The sequence below is a fragment of the Scyliorhinus torazame genome, chromosome 10 (assembly GCF_047496885.1).
Source record: "Scyliorhinus torazame isolate Kashiwa2021f chromosome 10, sScyTor2.1, whole genome shotgun sequence".
Classification (NCBI taxonomy): domain Eukaryota; kingdom Metazoa; phylum Chordata; class Chondrichthyes; order Carcharhiniformes; family Scyliorhinidae; genus Scyliorhinus; species Scyliorhinus torazame.
Genome location: NC_092716.1, coordinates 104,379,895 through 104,402,568, shown reverse-complemented (window position 1 = coordinate 104,402,568; position 22,674 = coordinate 104,379,895). Strand labels below are relative to the sequence as shown.

General features: G+C 47.0%; 1 protein-coding gene across 1 annotated transcript in view; it reads right to left on the bottom strand.

The window, feature by feature from the left end:
- Positions 1–16,295, bottom strand: part of LOC140430825 (endonuclease/exonuclease/phosphatase family domain-containing protein 1-like) — a 60,465-nt gene extending 44,170 nt beyond the window's left edge. Inside the window, exons 1-2 of the mRNA XM_072518548.1 lie at positions 16,150–16,295; positions 297–1,156 (exon numbers count right to left, since the gene is read on the bottom strand). Of these exons, the coding sequence (XP_072374649.1) occupies positions 297–1,138 (842 nt within the window). The 5' untranslated portion in view covers positions 1,139–1,156; positions 16,150–16,295. The remainder of the gene's footprint in view (positions 1–296; positions 1,157–16,149) is intronic.
- Positions 16,296–22,674: the final 6,379 nt, after the last annotated feature.

Sequence of the window (22,674 nt, the reverse complement as noted above, 5' to 3'; positions counted from 1 at the left end):
ATTCTAATTCCACATTGCCCACTCAAGATTATTTATCCAGTGATATAAGCAACTGCACTACTGCACCCTCAATCAAATAAGGAGAATGTCCTCACGGAAATTCCAGGTACCTGTTATTAGGGTATTGATGCATTTAAGGGGAAGCTAGATAAACATCTGATGCAGCACTGAAGGAAAGGTTAAGTAGATACGGTGAGAATATGAGTGGCGGGAGGAGACTTGGGTGAAGCATAAAAATGAACATATTTGAACTGCTTATGATCAGTTAATTCTAAATGAGTGAAGTTATTACAAACCCATTTTCAAGCAGTGTCAAGCAGATGACTTCCCTCACTCCCGGATTATTGACCTTGTCCAAGGTGAGGCTCTGAAGGTTCCAAGTGCCAATACGGACAACCTTCTTTCCATCAAAAGTCCCGGTGAAGGCCTCAGCCGGGGGCCGAATTAAAGAGGGCCGATCCCGAATCCTGGGGTTCAAGCTTAGGTTCTGTAGGCTGTAGTAGGAGGAGATTTGACCGGGTCTGTCCTCTAACCGAACACATGAATGGGAGGAAATGGGCCTTGGGAGGGTGACAGTGAGTTTGGACCTGATGGTACTCAACAAGGACTCATCCATCCCCATCACCTGAAGTAAATCGTCAACGTTCTTGAAAGGCCCATGCACAGTGCGGTGACAAACTATACAACGGGCCAGATCCTTTGTGATTCTCAGTGAGGCCGTGAGTTGTTTCTCTGACGTGATGTTTATGTTCAATTTGGTGGAAGACAGCAGGTCAAAAGTCGACAGATTTTCCATGGATTGGGAGGAGTCCCTGCCCCTCACACAGATTTCTGGCCTGATCAGCTGGAGCTTTGTGGCCCCTACTCCAGTTACCAAAGCCATGTCCTCGATTTTGCGGAACCCCCCGATCACGCGGCGGTAAAGCACGATGTTGTGCGCCAGAGTCCGGTTGATCCCCTGCAGTGTCATTAGCTCTTCCTCTGAGGCGGTGTTGATATTAACCCGGTGGTGCGCTGCCAGGTTGTGGGCAAAGCTGCACGTGGCGCTGAGGTCTGGCCCTTTCTGCCGCTTCCTGCCCTTCAGGTGCTGGGGTCCCGGGTCACATTGTGGCCGGTGGCAGCTTAACTGGTAGCCCATTTCACTTTGCCTTTGTATCTGAGAAATTCAAATGCACTGTTGTTAGAACTTGTCAATTTAATTTCCCAACATAGGGCAGAAGACTCACTAATTAGTCAACTTTAATGACACCACATCTGCTTTGTTATATTTTAAGCAAATTCTCGAGTGAGGACGACAAGAGGGGGGAAAGGCTTGGCAATAAATGTATGTGCAGATCACACACCTCCTCCTGCTTTAATCAATGATATGAGGTGGTTGCATTGGACAAATTCCTTATATCAGTGTCACTAGGTAGACAAAGATGGAGAAATGATCCCATCCCAGAACATCGATCCAGAAAGACTGCAGTCCCTCTTCCATCACAATATCGAATTGATCAATTCCAGAGATTTTGCATCCTCTATCACTCAGAAGCCTGACCTAGAAACAGATCTTTCGTTAAAAGCCAGGAAGCAGGGCCCAAAGGAAGTACGATTTGGAGTTATGGCTACTACACAGCAGCTCACTGTCTCTTCCAGTGAACTTACTCTTGTGCGTGAAATCCTTGAAATTGGTCCAAAATTGTCCATCACAAGTTTGAACCTTCATTCTTGTCCTGCCCATTGCATCCATGATTTACAGCAAATGATCACAGTGCTTCAGTCAAGGCTCCCATCGTCATTATGCATGAATAAAAATAGGAAATATCTAGTTGTTTATGAATAAGCACACATCATTCCTCAAGGCACAAAATACATAAATCTTAACTTTCAAATGAACTGGATATCTGATGGTTTGAAATGACCAGGCAGCATTAATTCAGCTCACCCAGCCCACTCCAGCCAACACAAACACACAGAATTGACGTAGCCCAGACTCACCCAGATTAATTCCATTTCTACAGTGGGACGAGATCAGCAACGGCTGCAAAACTTTCAAAATAAAAACTCATGGTTTCTTTCCTGACCCGTAAAAACAATTGCAATATCAAAAGATTGGCTTGGGCTTTGCATTTCAGTGGCGATCTGACCCCAGTGTCCTAACATCATTGGAATTAGGTTGGCTGTATCAGTCTGTATTATTCTGCTCTCAGTGCTTTGATCCAATGGTGAACATGTCCGCAGCCTTCACTGCACTGGAAGCATCTTGATTTCCAAACTGGGATCCCAGGGAGTCTATGTGGACCTGTGTGTGTCAGGTATGTAGTGCGTGATGTGACAACTAGAATGCTATATTGTACACCATTCTGTGTTTTTCCCCTTTTTATTCATTTAGTCTTTTGGTAGCACAGAACCTGAGTACATAGAACATAGAACAGTACAGCACAGTACAGGCCCTTCGGCCCACGATGTTGTGCTGACCACTTATCCTAATCTAAGATCAACCTAACCTACACCCCTTCAATTTACTGTTGCCCATGTGCCTGGTCAAGAATCGCTTAAATGCCCCTGACGCAGACTCCACCACCTCCGCTGGCAGTACATTCCACGCACCCACCACTCTTTGTGTAAAGAACCGACCTCTGACATCTCCCCTATACCTTTCTCCAGTCACCTTAAAATGATGTCCCCTCGTGACAGCCATTTCTGCCCTGGGGAAACGTCTCTGGCTATCCACGCCTCTCATCACCTTTTCCTTTACATCAAGTCACCTCTCTTCCTTCTTCTCTCCAGCGAGAAAACCCTAGCTCCCTCAACCTTTCTTCATAAGACATGCCCTCCAGTCCAGGCAGCATCCTAGTAAATCTCCTCTCCTCTGTACCCTCTCCAAAGCATCCACATCCTTCCTATAATGAGGCGACCAGAACTGGACACAATATTCCAATTGTGGTCTAACCAGGGTTTTATAAAGCTGGAGCAAAACCTTGCGGCTCTTAAACTCTATTCCGCTGTTAATGAAAGCCAACACACCATACGCCTTCTCAACAACTCTATCAACCTGGGTGGCAACTTTGAGGGATCTATGTACGTGGACCCCAAGGTCCCTCTGTTCCTCCACACTTCCAAGAATCCTGCCTTTTACCTTGTATTCAGCATTCAAATTCAACCTTCCAAAATAAATCACTTCACATTTATCTAGGTTGAACTCCATCTGCCACTTCTCAGCCCAGCTCTGCATCCTGTCATTCTCCTGTTGTAACCTACAGCAGCCCTCGACACACCTACAACTCCACAAACGTTCGTGTCATCGGCAAACTTACTAAACCACCCTTCCACTTCCTCATCCAAGTCATTTGTAAAAACCACAAAGAGCAGAGTTCCCAGAGCAGATCCCTGTGGGACACCACTGGTCACCGACCTCCAGGCGGAATACTTTCCATCCGCCACCACTCGCTGTCTTCTTTCGGCCAGCCAATTCTGTATCCAGACAGCCAATTTCCCTGTATCCCATGCCCTCTGCCTATCGCTGGAAAAAATAGACCTTTTTATTGATGCTTTTGTCGTGCACTCATCAGGTTATTTCACAAGAATACAAACCCAAGGGAAACAAAAGCTGTATGTGAAGACAATGCGGATTGTCAATCACTTACGAACAAATCAGCCCTCTCTTTGCATACAGTATAAATTTGTTGCCAAAAGTCTAATTTTTCCCAGCAGTTCTTCTTACGTTTCGAGATGAAAACATTGCAGGCAATGTCAGCATTTATTGTCCATCTCTCATTGCCCTTCAGAAGGTGATGGCGAGCTGCTTTCTTGAGTCTATTGAAGTCAATTTGGTGCAGGTACATCCACAGTGCTCTTCTATAGCAGTTGATATAACTGAGTGGTTGCTAAACTATTACAGAGGGCAGTTTAGAGTCAATCTCAGTGGTGTGGATCTGGAGTCACATACAGACCAGACTGGGTAAGAACTTCCTCCCCTGAAGGACATTAATGAACCAAATGGGTTTTTACAACAATTGACTACTTTCATGAACATTAATGAGATGTGCATTTTATTCCAGATTTGTTAATTAGAATCATAGAATCTATGATTAACAGAATTTTAAATTGCCCCAAATGCCATGATGCTATTTAAAGTTACAGGTTGAATTTAATGCCCTATCCTATGTGGCAGATTTGGTGACAGGGGCGCACTTAATCAGACAGGAGAGTGGTTTGTGGGGGTCCTGCCATTCTCCTGCTCCACCCCACTTACACCCTTAGTTCGTGTCAGGAAGGCCTGTGGATGGCCTTCCAGTTCCACTGCCAACTGAGGCCCTTAAGTAGAAGATAAATGCTTACTTAAGGGCTACAATACACCACAGCTGGTATTAAGTCAGCAGCGGGTAGGGGATCACCCTGCGGGAAACACAGCAAGGTTTGTGGGTTCCTGGGGATGGGAGGGGTGTGTGAATTTGGGGTTCTTCATCTATAGACACTTAGTGCCTGATCGAGGGGCTTGGAATCAGGAAAGAGGAGCTTGCTGAGAGCCACCATCTTTTCCTTGCTGCTGACTCTCCCATCCCCCATATGCCCTGTGACCCTCATTCAGTGACCCCACTCCTGTCATCACGGACCTGTGGCCTGAGATCCAATGACGATCTCAGGCATCGGGTGGGTATCGTAGTGTCAGCTGTCACCGCTTCCCGGGTGATGCTGCCGCTGAGTAGAGCAGCCTTCCTCTGAATGATTCAGCTCTCATTGGATAGGACTTCTGCACTACAAACCGGGGTCCTGGAACCCCAGGAAAGCCCCCATTGTATAGTTAAGTGCCTAAGAGGCACTTAAAAGAACCTTCCCTAAACGAGATGCTGCAAAACTCTAAGGAATATAGAAAGTCAGAGAGATCTGGGCGTGCATGTCCACAGATCTTTGAAGGTGGCAACACAAGTAGACAAGGTAGTCAAGAAAGCATACGGATGCCGACTTCCGGGTGCAGCAATGACCAGCTAAGTCGCACGTTTCGGCAGCTCCCGTTGGAACGGACTTTTGGGCTCTTAATAGGAGCCCCAATGGCAATTTAAACGGCAAAAACACTGTGCAGTAAACCAGAAGGGAATCCCCCCCGGACACGCATGGAAAAGGGAGAGGATAGCGGCCGGATTGCGGAGGATCATCTGGAGCAGCGGCAAGGAAGGGAAGCTCAAAACAAGATGGCGTTGGAAGGTGGCCGTTTGCTATGGGGCCCGGAGCAGCAAGAGTTCCTGCGGCGCTGTGTGGAAGAGCTGAAGAAGGAGTTGAAGAAGGAGCTGTTGGCCCCGATATTGCAGGCGATTGAAGGACTAAAAGAGGAGCAGAGGACCCAAGAGCTGGAGCTTCGGGTCATGAAGGCAAAGACTGCTGAAAACGAAGATGAAATACAGGGCCTGGTGGTGAAGGCAGAAACGCACGAGGCACAGCATAAAAGGTGTGTGGAGAGGTTGGAAGCGCTGGAGAATAACTCAAGGAGGAAGAATTTAAGAGTCCTGGGTCTTCCCGAAGGCACAGAAGGGGCGGACGTCGGGACATATGTGAGCACGATGCTTCACTCGCTAATGGGATCGGAGGCCCCGACGGGCCCTTTGGAGGTGGAGGGAGCTTATCGAGTTCTGGCGCGAAGACCAAAGGCTGGAGAAACACCTCGAGCTATAGTGGTGAGGTTTCTCCGCTACAATGACAGAGAGACGGTTCTCAGATGGGCGAAGAAAACTTGGAGCTGTAGGTGGGAGAACGCGGTGATCCGCGTATACCAAGATTGGAGTGCGGAGGTGGCGAGAAGGAGGGCAAGTTTCAATCGGGCTAAGGCGGTGCTTCACAAAAAGGTCCAGTTTGGAATGTTGCAACCGGCGAGATTGTGGGTCACACACCAAGGGAAGCACCACTACTTTGAGACGGCAGAAGAGGCGTGGACATTCATTGTGGACGAGAAGCTGGAACAGTCTGGCGAGAGAAAGAGCTTTTGGGACAAAGTGGTGGTGTGATTACAGGGGATGGGGGGGGGGGGGGGGGGGATGATTTTTCAATTTGTTAATTTTGTGATCCTGTAACTTTTCTCTCTTCCCCATGTTGGGGGGGGGGAGCATGAGGAACTGTGGGCGCCGGCCATTAGGGGCGGGGCCGAGTGGGAAACGCGGGCTTTGTTCCCGCGCTATGGTAATTATGGCGGGAACAGGGACGCAGGAAGGAGGGGGCTTCGCACAGTGGGAGTCGAGGATAAGGGGGGAAGCCGAGGTCAGCCAGAGTTTGCTGACTTCTGGGAGCAACATGGGGGGTGCAACTACGCTTGAGGGGGATCTAGCGGAGGGGGGGGGGTTAACTGGGTTGCTGCTGCTAAGGAGAAGGGGGAGCTGTTATGGGATGGGGTGGTCGAGGTGGGAGGGCACCGTCGGGGGGATATACGGGTACGTGGGAACCGGGTGAGGAGCTGGGTTAAAAAAGGGGATGGCTAATCGACAAGGGGGGGGGTGGGTAAAGAGCCCCCCAACCCGGCTGATCACGTGGAACGTGAGAGGGCTGAACGGGCCGATTAAAAGGGCACGGGTACTCGCACACCTAAACAAATTAAAGGCAGATGTGGTTATGTTGCAGGAGACGCATCTGAAACTGATAGACCAGGTCAGACTACGTAAAGGATGGGTGGGACAGGTGTTTCATTCGGGTTTAGATGCAAAGAATAGGGGGGTGGCTATCTTAGTGGGGAAACGGGTACTGTTTGAGGCAAAGACCATAGTGGCGGACAGTGGGGATAGATATGTGATGGTGAGTGGCAGATTGCAAGGGGAGGCGGTGGTTCTGGTGAACGTATACGCCCCGAACTGGGATGATGCAAATTTTATGAGGCGTATGTTGGGACGTATCCCGGACCTGGAGGCGGGAAAGTTGGTAATGGGGGGAGACTTCAATACGGTGCTTGATCCAGGGCTGGACCGGTCGAGGTCCAGGACCGGGAGGAGGCCGGCAGCGGCCAGGGTGCTCAAGGACTTCATGGAGCAGATGGGAGGGGTAGACCCCTGGAGATTTAGTAGGCCTAGGAGTAAGGAGTTTTCATTTTTCTCCCATGTTCACAAAGTATACTCACGGATAGACTTTTTTGTCTTGGGAAGGGCACTGATTCCGAAGGTGACAGGGACGGAATATACGGCCATAGCCATTTCGGACCACGCTCCACATTGGGTAGACCTGGAGGTAGGAGAGGAAAAAGAACAGCACCCACTCTGGAGAATGGATATGGGCTTATTGGCGGATGAGGGGGTATGTTTAAGGGGGAGGGGGTGTATTGAAAGGTACTTGGAGCTTAATGACAATGGGGAGGTTCAGGTGGGAGTGGTCTGGGAGGCGTTAAAGGCGGTAGTCAGAGGGGAACTGATATCCATAAGGGCACATAAAGGGAAGTAAGAGGGTAAAGAAAGGGAGCGATTGTTGAAAGAACTTTTGAGGGTGGACAGGCAATATGCAGAGGCACCGGAGGAGGGACTGTACCGGGAAAGACAAAGGTTACATGTGGAGTATGACCTGCTGACCACGGGTAAGGCAGAGACACAGTGGAGGAGGGCACAGGGTGTACAGTATGAGTATGGAGAGAAGGCGAGTCGGCTACTGGCCCACCAATTGAGGAAGAGGGGAGCAGCGAGGGAGATAGGTGGGGTGAGAGATGAGGAGGGAGAGATGGAACAGGGAGCGGAGAGAGTGAACGGGGTGTTCAAGGCATTCTATGAGAGGTTATATAAGGCTCAGCCCCCGGAAGGGAAGGAGGGAATGAGGTGTTTCCTGGATCAGCTGGAATTCCCGAAGGTGGAGGAGCAGGAGAGGGCGGGACTGGGAGCACAGATTGAGATGGAGGAGGTGGTAAAAGGGAATGGGAGCATGCAAGCGGGGAAGGCCCCGGGACCGGACGGATTCCCGGTGGAATTTTATAGGAAATATATGGACCTACTGGCCCCGCTTTTGACGAGAACCTTTAATGAGGCCAGGGAAAGGGGGCAGTTGCCCCCGACTATGTCGGAGGCGACGATATCGCTCCTTTTGAAGAAGGATAAAGACCCGCTGCAGTGTGGGTCCTACAGGCCCATTTCCCTTTTAAATGTAGATGCTAAGCTCCTGGCCAAGGTGCTGGCGACGAGGATAGAGGACTGTGTCCCGGGGATGGTCCACGAGGATCAAACTGGGTTCGTTAAGGGGAGACAGCTGAACACGAACATACGGAGGTTGCTAGGGGTAATGATGATGCCCCCACCAGAGGGGGAGGCGGAGATAGTGGTGGCGATGGACGCCGAGAAGGCATTCGACAGAGTGGAGTGGGATTATCTGTGGGAGGTGCTGAGGAGATTTGGTTTTGGAGAAGGGTTTATTGGATGGGTACAGCTGCTGTACAGGGCCCCGGTGGCGAGTGTGATCACGAACAGGCAGAGGTCCGACTACGTCCGTCTTCATAGAGGGACGAGGCAGGGGTGTCTCCTGTCTCCGTTACTGTTTGCATTGGCGATTGAGCCCCTGGCCATAGCACTGAGGGGCTCCAGGAAGTGGAGGGGAGTACTCAGGGGAGGAGAAGAACACCGGGTATCTTTGTATGCAGATGATTTATTGCTGTATGTTGCGGACCCAGAGGAGGGGATGCCTGAGATAATGCAGACACTCAGGGAGTTTGGGGAATTTTCGGGGTACAAATTGAATATGGGGAAGAGTGAGTTGTTTGTGGTGCATCCGGGGGAGCAGAGCAGGGGAATAGCTGATTTACCGCTGAGGAAGGTAATAAGAGATTTCCGGTACTTAGGGATTCAGATAGCCAGGAGTTGGGGAACCTTACATAGGCTTAATTTAACAAGATTGGTGGAACAGATGGGAGAAGATTTTAAGAGATGGGACATGGTGCTCCTGTCACTGGTGGGTAGGGTGCAGGCGGTCAAAATGGTAGTCCTCCCGAGATTCCTTTTTGTGTTTCAGTGCCTTCCGGTGATGGTCACGAAGGCTTTTTTCAAGAAAATTGAGAAAAGTGTCATGAGTTTTGTGTGGGCCGGGAAGACTCCGAGAGTGAGGAGGGGGTTGTTGCAGCGTAGCAGGGATAGGGGGAGGCTGGCACTACCGAGCCTAAGTGAATACTACTGGGCTGCCAATATCTCAATGGTGTGTAAGTGGATGGGAGAAGGGGAGGGAGCGGCGTGGAAGAGATTGGAGATGGCGTCCTGCAAAGGAACCAGCTTACAAGCACTGGTGACGGCGCCGTTGCCGTTCTCCCCGAAGAAATACACCACAAATCCAGTGGTGGTGGCAACGCTAAAACTTTGGGGGCAGTGGAGACGTCATAGGGGAAGGACGGGAGCCTCGGTGCGGTCCCCGATAAGAAATAATCATAGGTTTGTCCCGGGGAGAATAGATGGGGGATTTGGAGCATGGCAGAGAGCTGGGGTTGTGCAACTGAGAGATCTGTTCGTAGACGGGACGTTTGCGAGTCTGGGAGCGCTGACGGAAAAATATGGGTTGCCCCAAGGGAATGCATTTCGGTACATGCAACTGAGGGCATTTGCAAGGCAACATGTGAGGGAATTCCCGCAGCTCCCGACGCAGGAGATTCAAGGCAGAGTGATCTCAGGGACATGGGTGGGGGATGGTAGGGTGTCGGATATATACAGGGAAATGAGGGACGAGGGGGAGATCATGGTGGATGAGCTGAAGGGGAAATGGGAAGAAGAGCTGGGGGAAGAGATTGAGGAGGGGCGGTGGGCTGATGCCCTAAGCCTGATACAGTTCAAGGTTTTGCACAGGGCGCATATGACCGGAGCAAGGCTCAGTAAATTTTTCAGGGTAGAGGATAGGTGTGGGAGATGCTCGAGAAGCCCAGCAAACCACACCCACATGTTTTGGTCATGCCCGGCACTGCAGGGGTTCTGGGTGGGGGTGGCAAAGGTGCTTTCGAAGGTGGTGGGGGTCCGGGTCGAGCCAGGCTGGGGGTTGGCTATATTTGGGGTTGCAGAAGAGCCGGGAGTGCAGGAGGTGAAAGAGGCTGATGTCTTGGCCTTTGCGTCCCTAGTAGCCCGGCGAAGGATTTTGCTTATGTGGAAGGAAGCCAAACCCCCGGGCGTGGAGACCTGGATAAATGACATGGCAGGGTTTATAAAACTAGAAAGGATAAAGTTCGCACTCAGGGGTTCGGTTCAAGGGTTCACCAGGCGGTGGCAACCGTTCATTGACTACCTCGCAGAACGATAAAGGAAATGGGAAGGCAACAGCAGCAACCCAGGGGGGGGGGGGGGCTCGGGCAGGTCCTCAGGGGTGTTTTTGTATAGATATTTGTACTTGGTTATGTATAATGGATAGTTTGATTTTATCTCTGGAGAGTTATTATTTTTGTTATGGCAGTTGCCATTTAGTTTATATATTATTTATTTATTTGTTAAAACGGTCACTGTTATAATTATTGTTTTATTGTTGTAAAAAGGTAAACCTTTGTATTGTTTTGTTTGACCGGAAAAAATTTGAATAAAATATATTTTAAAAAAAGAAAGCATACGGAATGCTTGCCTTCATTGGACGGGCCATCGAGTATAGAAACTGGCAAGTCATTGCTACAGTTGTATAGAACCTTGGTACGGCTGCAGAGGCTTTGGAGAGGGTGCAGAGGAGGTTTACCAGGATGTTGCCTGGTCTGGAGGGTGTTAGCTATGTGGAGAGGCTGAATAGACTCAGACTGTTTTCATTAGAAACACGGAGGTTCAGAGGTGATCTGATAGAGATCTACAAGATTATGAGGGGCATGGATAGAGTGGATGGGCAGGCACTCTTCCCAGTGTGGAGGGGTCAGTCACCAGGGGGCATAGGTTTAAGGTCCGTGGGGCAATGTTTAGAGGAGATGTGCGAGGCAGGGTTTTTATGCAGAGGGTGGTGAGTGCCTGGAATGCGTTGCCAGGGTAGGTTGTGGAAGCAGATACATTAACGGCATTCAAAATGCATCATGCAAACACATGGATAGGATGGGTATAGAGGGATATGGCACAAGGAAGTGCTGAGGGTTTTGGCAAAGGTTGGTATCATGACCGGTACAGGGCCTGTTCCTGTGCTGTATTGTTCTTTGTTGGTCGCTCACTGGCTCTCCACTAGTGGGCTAGAGGCCGCTTACCTGCATTAAAACTGCCCCATGTCTTTGAACTATTAGTCCAGGCCTCTGGATTGCTAGTCCAGTAACGTTACCACTACGCTATATTTACTCTTTTCTGATGTTGATTTTAAACTTGCCACTTGGTTATAAAACTGGAATGGGGGTTTGATACCCATTATAGAGCCACCATTTTCTATGGAATGAGCCTTGGGTTTGGTGGGGAGAAAAAGGGCACAAAATGGAGGTGTATAGTACACTAACGTCATTGATTGCAAAAAGGGGAGAGCAGAACATGCAGTAGCAAAACTCAATTGGAAAGATGAATGGCTTTTAGTTACAATTAGAGGAATCTAAACAATTGACTCTGTAACTGCAGTTCTCCGGTTACATTCCCCGCCCTCCCGCTTCCAGTTGAATCACCTGCAGATTAAACCTCGTTAAGACAAGCCCTTGACAATAGGAGTTTTGCAAGAGCACAGCTGATTTCAGATGCATGGTTTCCTTTCTGTTCCTTTCCCATATCAAGAGTTGCATTAACAGTCTTATGCACCCGGGACCCTGGACACCTCTCCACACTCTCTCAAACAATTACCGTCTGCCCTGCCAATATATTAAAATATAAATGGATGGTAAGAAATAGGGCTGTAGAATATTTACACACTGCATTAACAATAATATTTTGGTGCAGTAGTTCTAAGTGATTTCTCCATATGCTTGTACATTATTGTTATAACCTGCCTACTGACGATTGGCTGGGGACTAATGACTATCCCACAATCCTATGGGAGTATGAACTTCCCCAATGAGGGGGGCGGAGAAACTTCTACTATAAATAAGCTGGCCAGTCCAGGAACCAGGAGAAGGTAGCAAGGGAACTTACTGCTACTGTTATGTATATAATTGTTATAGTAAATAAATGTTATTATTTTGTATCCTTAAAACTCGTGCTGGATTCTTCGGGGCCCTTACAAAAATTATTCATCCCTTCCAACATTAGCCTGAAATGAAGGCAATGAACAGCATCAAGAGCCAAAAAAATGTGGGTCTACCTATCTTTAGTTGTGATGTGGAGATGCCGGCGTTGGACTGGGGTGAGCACAGTAAGAAGTCTGTGTTGTAAGACTTCTTACTATTTTTAGTTGGGTTATGGCCTGCCTGTTAATCCTTTCCAACCTAATTAAACAATTATTTTTCATTTCAGGATATGTTGTAAATCTCCCTCATATCTTTGTGCGAGTACTAAACTGTCCTTATACTACAATCAGAATTCCCCCCCCCCCCCCCCCCCCAAAAAAAAAATTATGGTGTTAGCTGCCCATGCATGAAGCCCAGGTTAGATGGCTGTAATTCAAAAGTAAACTAGGCTTGCACATATTCCCCATGTCTGTTTGGGTCTCACCCCCATAACCCAAAGATGTGCAGGGTAGATGGATTGGCCGCGCTAAATAGCCCCTTAATTTAAAAAAAAAGTAAACTAGGCAGCTGGGACGGCAGCTTGGAATTCCCTCCCTCTTACTTTTGTGGGAAGAACCATCACCACAAGGACAATGGTGACTCAGGAAGTAGACCCATCAATGTCCCCTACATGTCCACGTGACTGCACAGCAACCTTGTCCTCATACAAGTCTGAAAAGTTACCATGTATGCATAGATGCAAAAAATAATTAAGGGGTCACACTTTTTTAAAAATTTAGAGTACCCAACTCATTTTTTCCAATTAAGGGCCAATTTAGCGTGGCCAATCCACCTACCCTGCACATCTTTTGGGTTGTGGGGGCGAATCCCATGCAAACATGGGGAGAATGTGCAAACTCCACACGGACAGTGACCGAGAGGCGGGATCGAACCTGGGACCTCGGCGCTGTGAGGCAGCTGTGCCAATCACTGCGCCACCGTGCTGCCCAAGGGGTCACACACTTAACTAAATTGCTCACACATTCCAAAATAAAAATTAGATGAAACGCTTTCTATCACTGTTACTTGTCAGGACAATTAGGGATACACAGTAAATGTGATCTTGCCAGCAATGGACATAAACTGTAAACAGAATTGTCTTTTTTAATCATATAGCTGATAGACCAGAAGGCCTGGGTCAGTTGTTTTGCAAGCTTCAGCCAGCTGCACTCAAGCTCTGTATTTGTGGTGGGCATTCACAAAGATTAGTCTGGCAGAGCAACAACTTGTAAAACCAGTAGATTCTCTGGGTAATGCATACTCCCAGTTGTTGAACTCGTGCAAACACAGCGACACACTTTCTCTGAAAGAAAGAATCTGAATTGATTCAGCATCTTTCACGTCCTTTAGGACAGGCAGTGACATAGTTTTGAAGTGCTATAATGGAGGGAGTGACAGTAACAAATTTGGGCACAGCAAGCGCTCACAGAAAGCAATGAAATAATTGACCAGGTCATCTTTTAGGCTGTTGGTTGAGGGATATATGTTGACTAGGACACTGGGGAGAACTCCCAACTCTTCTTCAAGTAGTACTGTGGGATCCCAGGGTGGCACGATGACGGAATAGTTTGATCCCGGCCCCAGGTCATTGTGCAAGCTCCACATGGACATTCTCCCAATGTCTGCGCTGGGCTCACAACACAACCCAAAAAGATGTGCAGGGAAGGTGAATTGCAATGCTAAATTGCCCCTTAATTGGAAAACAAATTGGATACTCTAAACTTTTTTTTTTAAAGTACCAATCTTCACAACCAATCAATTAGGGTTAATATCTCAAAAGATGTCCCTTGTGACAAGCCTAGATTTTGTGCTCAAGTCTCAAGAATGGGGCTTGAGCCCACCAGCTCTGGACCCGAGTCACGACTAAGAATGTGAATCCCGCCCCTGCCGGCTGCCAAATTCTCCGGCGCCGGGATTTGGTGGGGGCGGGAATCGCGCCGTGCCAGTTGGGGGCCGTTGGCAGTGGCCCGCCCCGCTGATTCCCGCAGAATCCCGCCCGTGCTGTTAGGTGAATTGGACATTCTGAATTCTCCCTCAGTGTACCCGAACAGGCGCCGGAATGTGACGACTAGGGGATTTTCACGGTAACTTCACTGCAGTGTTAATGTAAGCCTACTTGTGACACTAATAAAAATCATTACTGAAGAGAACATTCGTGAATCTTAACCAAAAGAAGCCATTTGATTACCACACAAATCTGAGTGTTTATTTGAGTTCTGAGGTATTAACTCAGGCTAACAGATTCCTTGCACCTGTGGCTCAGGGCAGGGCGTACCCTTAGCCACTGTGACACCCTAAGTTCTTCGCTAAGTTTGATTAGTTTATCCATTCTCTCCCCAATTTCTACCTTAAATGTCTTTATATACTATTTGGTTACTTCTTCTAATGTTGTTAAGTACCAAGGCAAAGTAACTCTTTAGTAATTCTGCCATCATGTGTTTCTCAGGAAGTCCAGCCTACCCTTATTTTTCTTTTATCATTTGTCACTGTGAAATATTTCACTATTCCTGTTCCCATTCCTTGATCATTTCATTTTGTAGTTTGCATTTTATCATTTTAAAAATGTATTTCGTAACCTGTTCAGCTTTGCGTTTTTATTCTCCTTTGTTGTCTATGCCTTCTTCCTTCGTTTTAACTTTTCCTCTATTTATCCATGGTGTGTCACTCCTGACCAGTTTGTTCTGCTTTTAAGTGGGATATATTTCTCCTGGATTTTAATACTGCTTGAAATGTTTCCCACTGATATTCGATTTGTTTATCAGTATTTTTTTTAGTTTATTTCCCCTAACCCATTTGCATCTCCCTTTTCCCCAATTTATTAATTTGCGACTGACTTACATTCTCTTTTATCCTAAACTTCCTTTTATACGCAGGGTGTCAGTGTCGTGCCCAACTGTCCTGCGGGCAACATAATCAAAGACCCCTCCCACCCGGCTTACTCACTCTTCCAACTTCTTCCAATGGGCAGGAGATACAAAAGTCTGAGAACACCCACCAACAGATTCAAAAATAGTTTCTTCCCCGCTGTTACCTAAACGACCCTCTTACGGACTGATCTGATTAATGTTACACCCCTGTATGCTTCACCCGATGCCGGTGTCTACGTATTTACATTGTGTACCTTGTGTTGCCCTATTATGTACTTTCTTTCATGTACTAAATGATCTGTTTGAGCTGCACACAGAAAAATACTTTTCACTGTACCGCGGTACACGTGACAATAAACAAATCCAACTCCAACTAGTTGAACACCCAGGACTCCAGAGGTCCAGTTTTGCAGAGGCTTGCAGCCGGCCAAGGGAGAGAGCAGAGCAGGTAAAGCAATGGCTGTCCTATTGCAGCAGTAATTGTTTCAGCGAGGGAACAAAACAAAACAAAAAGCTCCCATAGTGACGATGTCAGTCCCTCCTGTTTGCCGTAAACGCGGTTAAGCAACACCTTACACCCCAAGTTGTCCGGCTGCCTGATCCCTGTTAACAAAAAAGGAAACATTCAGCGGGTCGGGCTGAATTAGAAAAAGTCAAGTCAGGTACAAGCCTTCCCCAGGACGAGAATGTTGTCAGATCCTGGTTCCTGTTATGTTCTATGTGTCACTTGTGGGAGTGCCACACGACCCTGCCTCGCTAGGGTATTTCTCCTGAGCACCGAGTTTAGCTTTTAAGAGTATGCTCTAATTTGCCTCGGGTGAGGCAAGTATGCATTCGCACCCTCCTGCCTTGTGACATTCAGAGAAACAATGTCAGTCGCCACTGGCCATCTGGGACACCACCTGTTATCTCTGTTAAACACGGGCTGTGCCTGTGACTGGGTTATATTCATTCTCAAACAAGTGGTCCGATTTCTCTTTTGAATTCACATCAGCATCTTCTTCAAGGAAGTTCCCTGCGTTTCCACAACACTCGAGAATGGATTTGGCAACTCAGTTCCCAAACGCCCGACTCTGGTGTGGACTGTGTTTGAGGGAGGGTAGGTGTCAACTGGGTCCAGAAGCCTGGACTGAAATGAATTCCCAGGAACACGCAAAATAAAGTTCACCTTCCCAGCTTGGGGAGGGGGGCAGGGTTCGCCTCCAAAGGTTATCTGATTTTAACAAGTGCGAACGTTACCTGATCGGTGTCGGTAAATTAAGCTGCAGATTCCACACTCCCCGAGTACGACGGTCGAGTTGGAACCGCTTTGCAGGAAGGTGCACTGCACACTGACACACCTGCATCTGCACACGCTCAGTCTGAAGGCTCTCGGTGCAGGTATGGAGGCTGAATATCTGACTGGATATTTCTGTTTGTTTGGAATCGTCCTGTGACACATGCTGCTCTCCAGGGAGGTCTCCCCCGGGGCCAATTGGCAACCGAGAGAAGGCGTGACTTTGCAGCCAACAACTTGGCGTTGAATCATTTCGAGCACCGCCTCTTAAGGACACAGCTCTCTTTCATCTCTCGCATTTGCCGTTGGAGATCAGAATTGAAAATGAGTTTCCAATTTCTACTTGAATAAACGGCCGCTCCAATTCCATTGCTTGTCTGTTTGAATCTCCTGGCAGGTGGTTCACAGGGACCCCATCCAGATAACCCCCTTCGTCTTCAGCACCTCATGAAGAATGGATCCTGAGGGAGGAGGAGGAAGGGTCTGTGGTGCAGACCCAACAGAATGGTAATGGAGCTTCAAGAGTTAAATCATGAGGACAGGCTGCATAAAAATATATTCCCTTGCGCTTAGAATGCTGAGGAGCTAATTAAGATTTTTGAAGTGTTAAAGGAACGTGATAGGGTGAACACACACTGGCTGGGATTTTATCATCATATCAGCACCAAATATGCAGGTCCTGAGGTTGTCTGAGTGAATGGTGGGACCGCAGCAACACTCTTGAGAACCAGCTGGAACCTCATCAGTGTCACTAACAAATATGGCTGTTGATGAGGCTGCAAGTGGAAAGCAATGGCACCTTTAGAGAGCCGGCGGAAAGAATATTTCTGTCAGCCGGGCAGCTAGGCCCTGGTGTTTGGAAAGGTGGATTCTCCAGAGTTGGTGTCTGGCCATTGCCACCAGTAGGCCCCTCCGTGGGATATGGAGCCACCGGAAAGGAAGGCACCCACCGACCACTCTGGGAGGCCACCTCGAGGTAGCTGGTGATCTCCCCACACTGCAGGGAGCTGTACGGTTGCCAGTAAGATGGCCTTGGCTATGGCAATTAATTATTAATAGGTCATCTGCCCTGGTCAGCGAGCTGCTGCCATTCCCGTTGCTGACAATATCCTGTAATCCTGACAATAAACACATTAGGCTTCCCTCCTAAAGTCTCCAACCACCATTTGATTTCTCCACTGCTCACCGCCGAAGGGCTGGTAAGATCCCAGTCATTGGTTCAGGGGAACTGCTGCTCAACCGTACTGACATGGTGTTATAGATTGCAGCTCCCACTGTACTGTGACAATGATGATGCCGAAGTTTTATCTTTCAGAAAGGGAGCCTTGGGTTGTGTCTCAAGAAGACTTTTGGACAGATTAACAAACCCATCCCCCTAAGAAATTGCAGGTGATTGAGCCAACAGAGCCAGTTATAGAGAGGGTTAATATGTGGAATCATACAGAGTGAAGTGTGTATTCTAGGTACGATTGAATAGGAGTCTATTTATTTAAGACATAAGTCAATTAATTCTGGAATGAAATGCCTACTTACCATCCATTGCTCTGCTGATTTCAGGATACCAATGTGATGATGGTCCTGTACTGCTGACACTGTCACCACCCATGATGGAACAAGAGTATATCATTCCACAAACTCTGTAGTAAATGGCGTAACTGCCTCTAATTATCACTACCCCTTTAATTCAGGTACTGACTCATTATAATGGATTACAAGTTCTGCTTACTTCACTCTGCTGTCTTCCTCAAGTGGATATTGTTCTTGTGTGTGATGAGGCAATGAGAGGGGAATTTCAACTGCACCCCCTCCAGAAGTTCAAACAGAATTGGATTATATACCAACCCTGTTCCAATGATGCACTGTCAGCGGTGGTGTCATTTAGATAAGATGTTAAACCGAGACCCCCTCTGCCCTCGCGAGTGGACAGGAAAGAACACTGGCCGCATTGGAAGAAGAGCACGAGAATTATCCCAGTGTCCAGGCCAATACTTATCACTCAATCCAGATCACAAAAAAAAACTGTCCTGTCCATTATCACTGTTTTAGTCCTGACCACCAGTTGGTGAAAAAAAAAAATTAGAGCCAGGCTTTACTTCCTTTTTAAACTTTATTGAGGTGTTCTTTCGTTTCATAGGCATTTTCTAAAGATGGCTTCTATTTTTTATTTTTTAAAACCAGGGATGTAAACATTTAGGACCGCAATGGATGAATTGATGCACAAAGACTTTTGCACAGATAAGCTAATTTGAGAAAGAGGAAGTGGGACTTTACTACGTGCAAATTGAGATCCTATTGATATCATTGGCTCCTGGTGCTTCCTGCACTGGGAGGGAGCATGTTGCCCCCGATAGCTTCCACCAGGTTGGACGAACCAAGGAGGCCTTTCCAGATAGATTTAAAATGTTGCTTTTGTAGGACTAGTAGTACTCCTTCAGGATCCAGAAGGGAAATGTAGGCCTTCCATTCCCCAAACATGTGCTCCCTCACCAGGCTGTGAACCTTGATCTGCAACTCTGTGATCTGTATTTACCTTGGGCCTGATGGCTTCTCTGTGACATCTCAGCTATTCCGGGCAGGTCACCTCGCAACAGGTTAATGCCACTCACTGTTAAAGCTGGAAGCTCACTGGGCAACATTCCCACCTGGGAGTTAAAATTTCCATCTGATTGATGGTGAGCCTTTTCACCTTGGGAGCCAGTTCCCCCCTCAGGTAACACTTGCTTGGCCACTTCCCAATATAGAGCGAATGGATCGTGCTCAGGAGTGAGGCGCAGTGGTTAGCACTGGGACTGCGGCGCTGAGGACCCAGGTTCGAATCCCGGCCCTGAGTTACTGTCCCTGTGGAATTTGCACATTCTCCACATGTTAGCGTGGGTTTCACCCCCACAACCCAAAGATGTGCAGGTCAGGTGAATTGGCCATGTGAAATTGCCCCTTAATTGGAAAAAAATAATTGGGTACTCTAAATTTTTAAACGTATTCAGGAGTGAGAACCGTAGCTGATTTTTTTTTTTCTTCTCCTAACCCCCTCATCTGGAGACCAACTGTGGGTTCCAGACTTGACTTATTCAATGCTCTCTTAGCCAGCCACCTATCTCTACACTCTGAAAACCTGAGCTCCACCAAAATGCTGCTGCTCATACCAGAGCTTGCACTGTCCTGGTCACCCACCACCCTTGTGCTTGTTAGACTGCTTTGCCTGTCAGACTGGCCAAGCTTCAAATTAAAAATAATCTCCCTCATGTTTAAATCCCTCCACAACCTTTTCCTTCCCTATTTCTAACCCCTGTCGGCTCTTAAAAAAAAAACTCTGAGAATGCTCCACTCCTCCAATTTTGGCATCTTGCATCTCCCCCATTATCCTCAATCCACCATTGATGCCCATACACAAGAGCTGTCGAGACTCAAAGCCTTTGAATGTTCTTTTAAAACTCTCCATCTCCATTTCTAAGCTATTGGTCACTTGTCTTAGTGTTTCCTTCTTTGAATTGGGGTCAGTTTTATGTTGGACAATGCCCTTGTGAAGTGCCTTGAATGATTTATTACATTGAAGATGCAAGGTAAAAGTAAGTTATTGTTGCAGTGCTTCTCAGCTGGAATTATCCAACCCGGAACAAAGCATAGCTCAGCTTTGAGATATGCATTTATCAATAACACAACATACCAATGAGCTATTGTGAGCTTGCTTCGTCTCCATTGATTCAGTAAACTCTGCACACTCTGCTCAGCAATGGGTCCCAGGACTGCTTTATCTCAAACCCTCTTGTAACCTGTACTGTGCTGTGCTCACCCCAGTCCAACGCCGGCATCTCCACTTAATGAATGAAGGCTGCTCAGTGGCTATAAGATAATTTAACTTACAAAAGTTGCATGAAGAAGTTCCTCATGTGAGGCTTTAACAACCTTGAGCCTCGTGAAGGTAAATTGTTGAAGTGAATTGCAAGTTGGCAAGATAATAGAAAATTGCTTCACAGCGCCTGGGACCTGGGTTCGATTCCCGGCTTGGGTCACTGTCTGTGCGGAGTCTGCTTGTTCTCCCTGTGTCTGCGTGGGTTTCCTCCGGGTACTCTGATTTCCTCCCACAGTCCAAAGATGTGCAAGTTAGGAGGATTGGCCATTCTAAATTGCCCTTAGTGTTCAAAAAGGTTGGGTGGGATTACTGGATTACGGGGATAGGGTGGAGTTGTGGGCTTCAGTCGGGTGCTCTTTCGAAGGGCCGGTGCAGACCCAATGGGCCTAATGGCCTCATTCTGCACAGTAAATTCTATGATTCTATGAGAATGTTGGTCATGAAAACTGGATGAAGTTGTGTGGGGGTGGGGCAGTAAGGGATCATAGAATGACTACAGGCAGTCAGAGGCTATTTGACCCTTGCTGGCCCTTTGAAGGAGCAATTCTCCTCGTGACACTCATCTGCTTTTTCCCCGTATCCCTGCAAATTCTTCCTTTTCAGATAATGACTCAATTGACCCTGCCACCACCACACTCTCAGGCAACACATTCCAGATCCTAACCACTGGCTGTGTGAAAGCGTTTTTCCTCATGTGGCTATTGCTTCTTTTGCCAATTTCCTTAAATCTGTGTCTTCTGGCTCTCGACCCTTTGACCAACATGACCGTTTCTCCCTACCTACTCTGTCTAGAACCCTCATGATTTTGAATACCTCTATCAAATCACCTCGCAACCTTCTTTTCTCCAAAGAGAATAGCCCCAACATTTCCAATATATTTACAAAAGTAACATTTCCCTTGCACCATTATTGTGAATCTTTTCCGCAACTTGTGGGCCGAAGGGCCTGTTCTGTGCTGTATTTTCTATGTTCTATGTTCTATGTTCTCTTTTTCTTTTTAAATATAAATTTAGATTGCCCAATTATGTTTTTCCAATTAAGGCTCAATTTAGCGTGGCCAATTCATCTTTGGATTGTGGAGGTGAGACCCATGCAGACACTGGGAGAATGTGCAAACTCCACACAGACAGTGAGCCGGGATCGAACCCAGGTCTTCGGCGCCCAGGCAGCAGTGCTAACCACCGTGCAGCATGGCGCAATACCCAAGTTGAGGCTGAACCTGTATTTTACACAAGATTAACATAACCTCCTTACTTTTGTACTCTTCTCATACTCCCTCTTTGCTTTTCTTATTTGCTTTTTCAATTCCCCTCTGAACATTCAATATTTGGCTTGGTTCACAATTGCATTCACCACCTGACATCTGTGATGAATGCACATCCGCTCTGGGCACACTTTCATTTTCCACATCCAATTAAATTATATTCAGGACAGTACTTCTTGTAATAATATAAATTAAACATTCTGATGACCTAAAAAGATGTGGTTCAGTGATGGTCGGTCTCATTGGAATGAGCACCAATTAGGCAGATGGGCAAAAAGGATGGTAATTTTAATATAGATCTTTACATTGGAACAGAAATCACTGAGAGCAGATTTAAAGAGCATCAATTTCCAAAGCTGGGAATATATTGTGTATTCTAACTGAAAGTTTCACATCAACATGAAGCCGTTGTCAACAAGTATTGGGTACACTTCAAAGGTATTGTCAACAAAAATTATTTTAGATTTAACTCATTGGTGAGGCCACATTAGAAGAAAGGTGACTTTGTGATACCTTTCCTCCGAAAGGCGGATGCTCATAATGGAAAATATTCAGGGATTAGTAGCAAGGATAATGCTGGGAATTCGTCACAGAATCAATTCATCCTCCATTGAGGAATAGCATTTGAAAGTGGGACGGTTTCAGGTTTTGAAATGTTGGGTTGCACAGTTACAGAGCATTGTACACTGTGAGGGCAGGTCTCTGGAAATATGGATATAGAAACAATAGGCTTCAATGGGTCCAATATGAAAAATGTAGCACACTTGTCCATGATCTTTCCTATGTCACATATATGCTTTGAGAAGGTAGCTAAACAAATGAAATGGCCACAGAACATGTGGGTATTACTGATTCAAACAAAGCTGGTAGATAGGGCGAATGAAGTGTTTGCATCACTACCGGAGGAGGTATCTGGGACGTGTGAGGAGGTGAAAAAATCCATCTTAGGTGCATATGAACTAGTGCCTGAAGCCTACAGACAAAGGTTTAGAAATTTAAGGAAAGAATTTGGTCAAACATACATGGCGTTTGAAAGAATCAAACAGAGTAATTTTGATAGGTGGATAAGGGCTTTGAAAATAGACCAAACGTATGAAGCTCTCAGAGAAATTATACTCTTGGAGGAGTTTAAAAATTCAATTTCTGATGTAGTGAGAACTCATGTGGCAGAGCAGAGGGTTAAAACTGTGAGATTAGCAGCGTAAATGGCAGATGATTATGAATTAGTTCATAAATCAAAGCTTGGTTTCCGACATCTGTTTCAGCCGGTGAGGGATAGAAACTGGGGACATGAGAAATACTCAAGTGGTAAAGGTAAAGGTGATCTGATGGGAGATAATAAGGAGAGTGTACCTTAGATTAAAAAAGAAATCC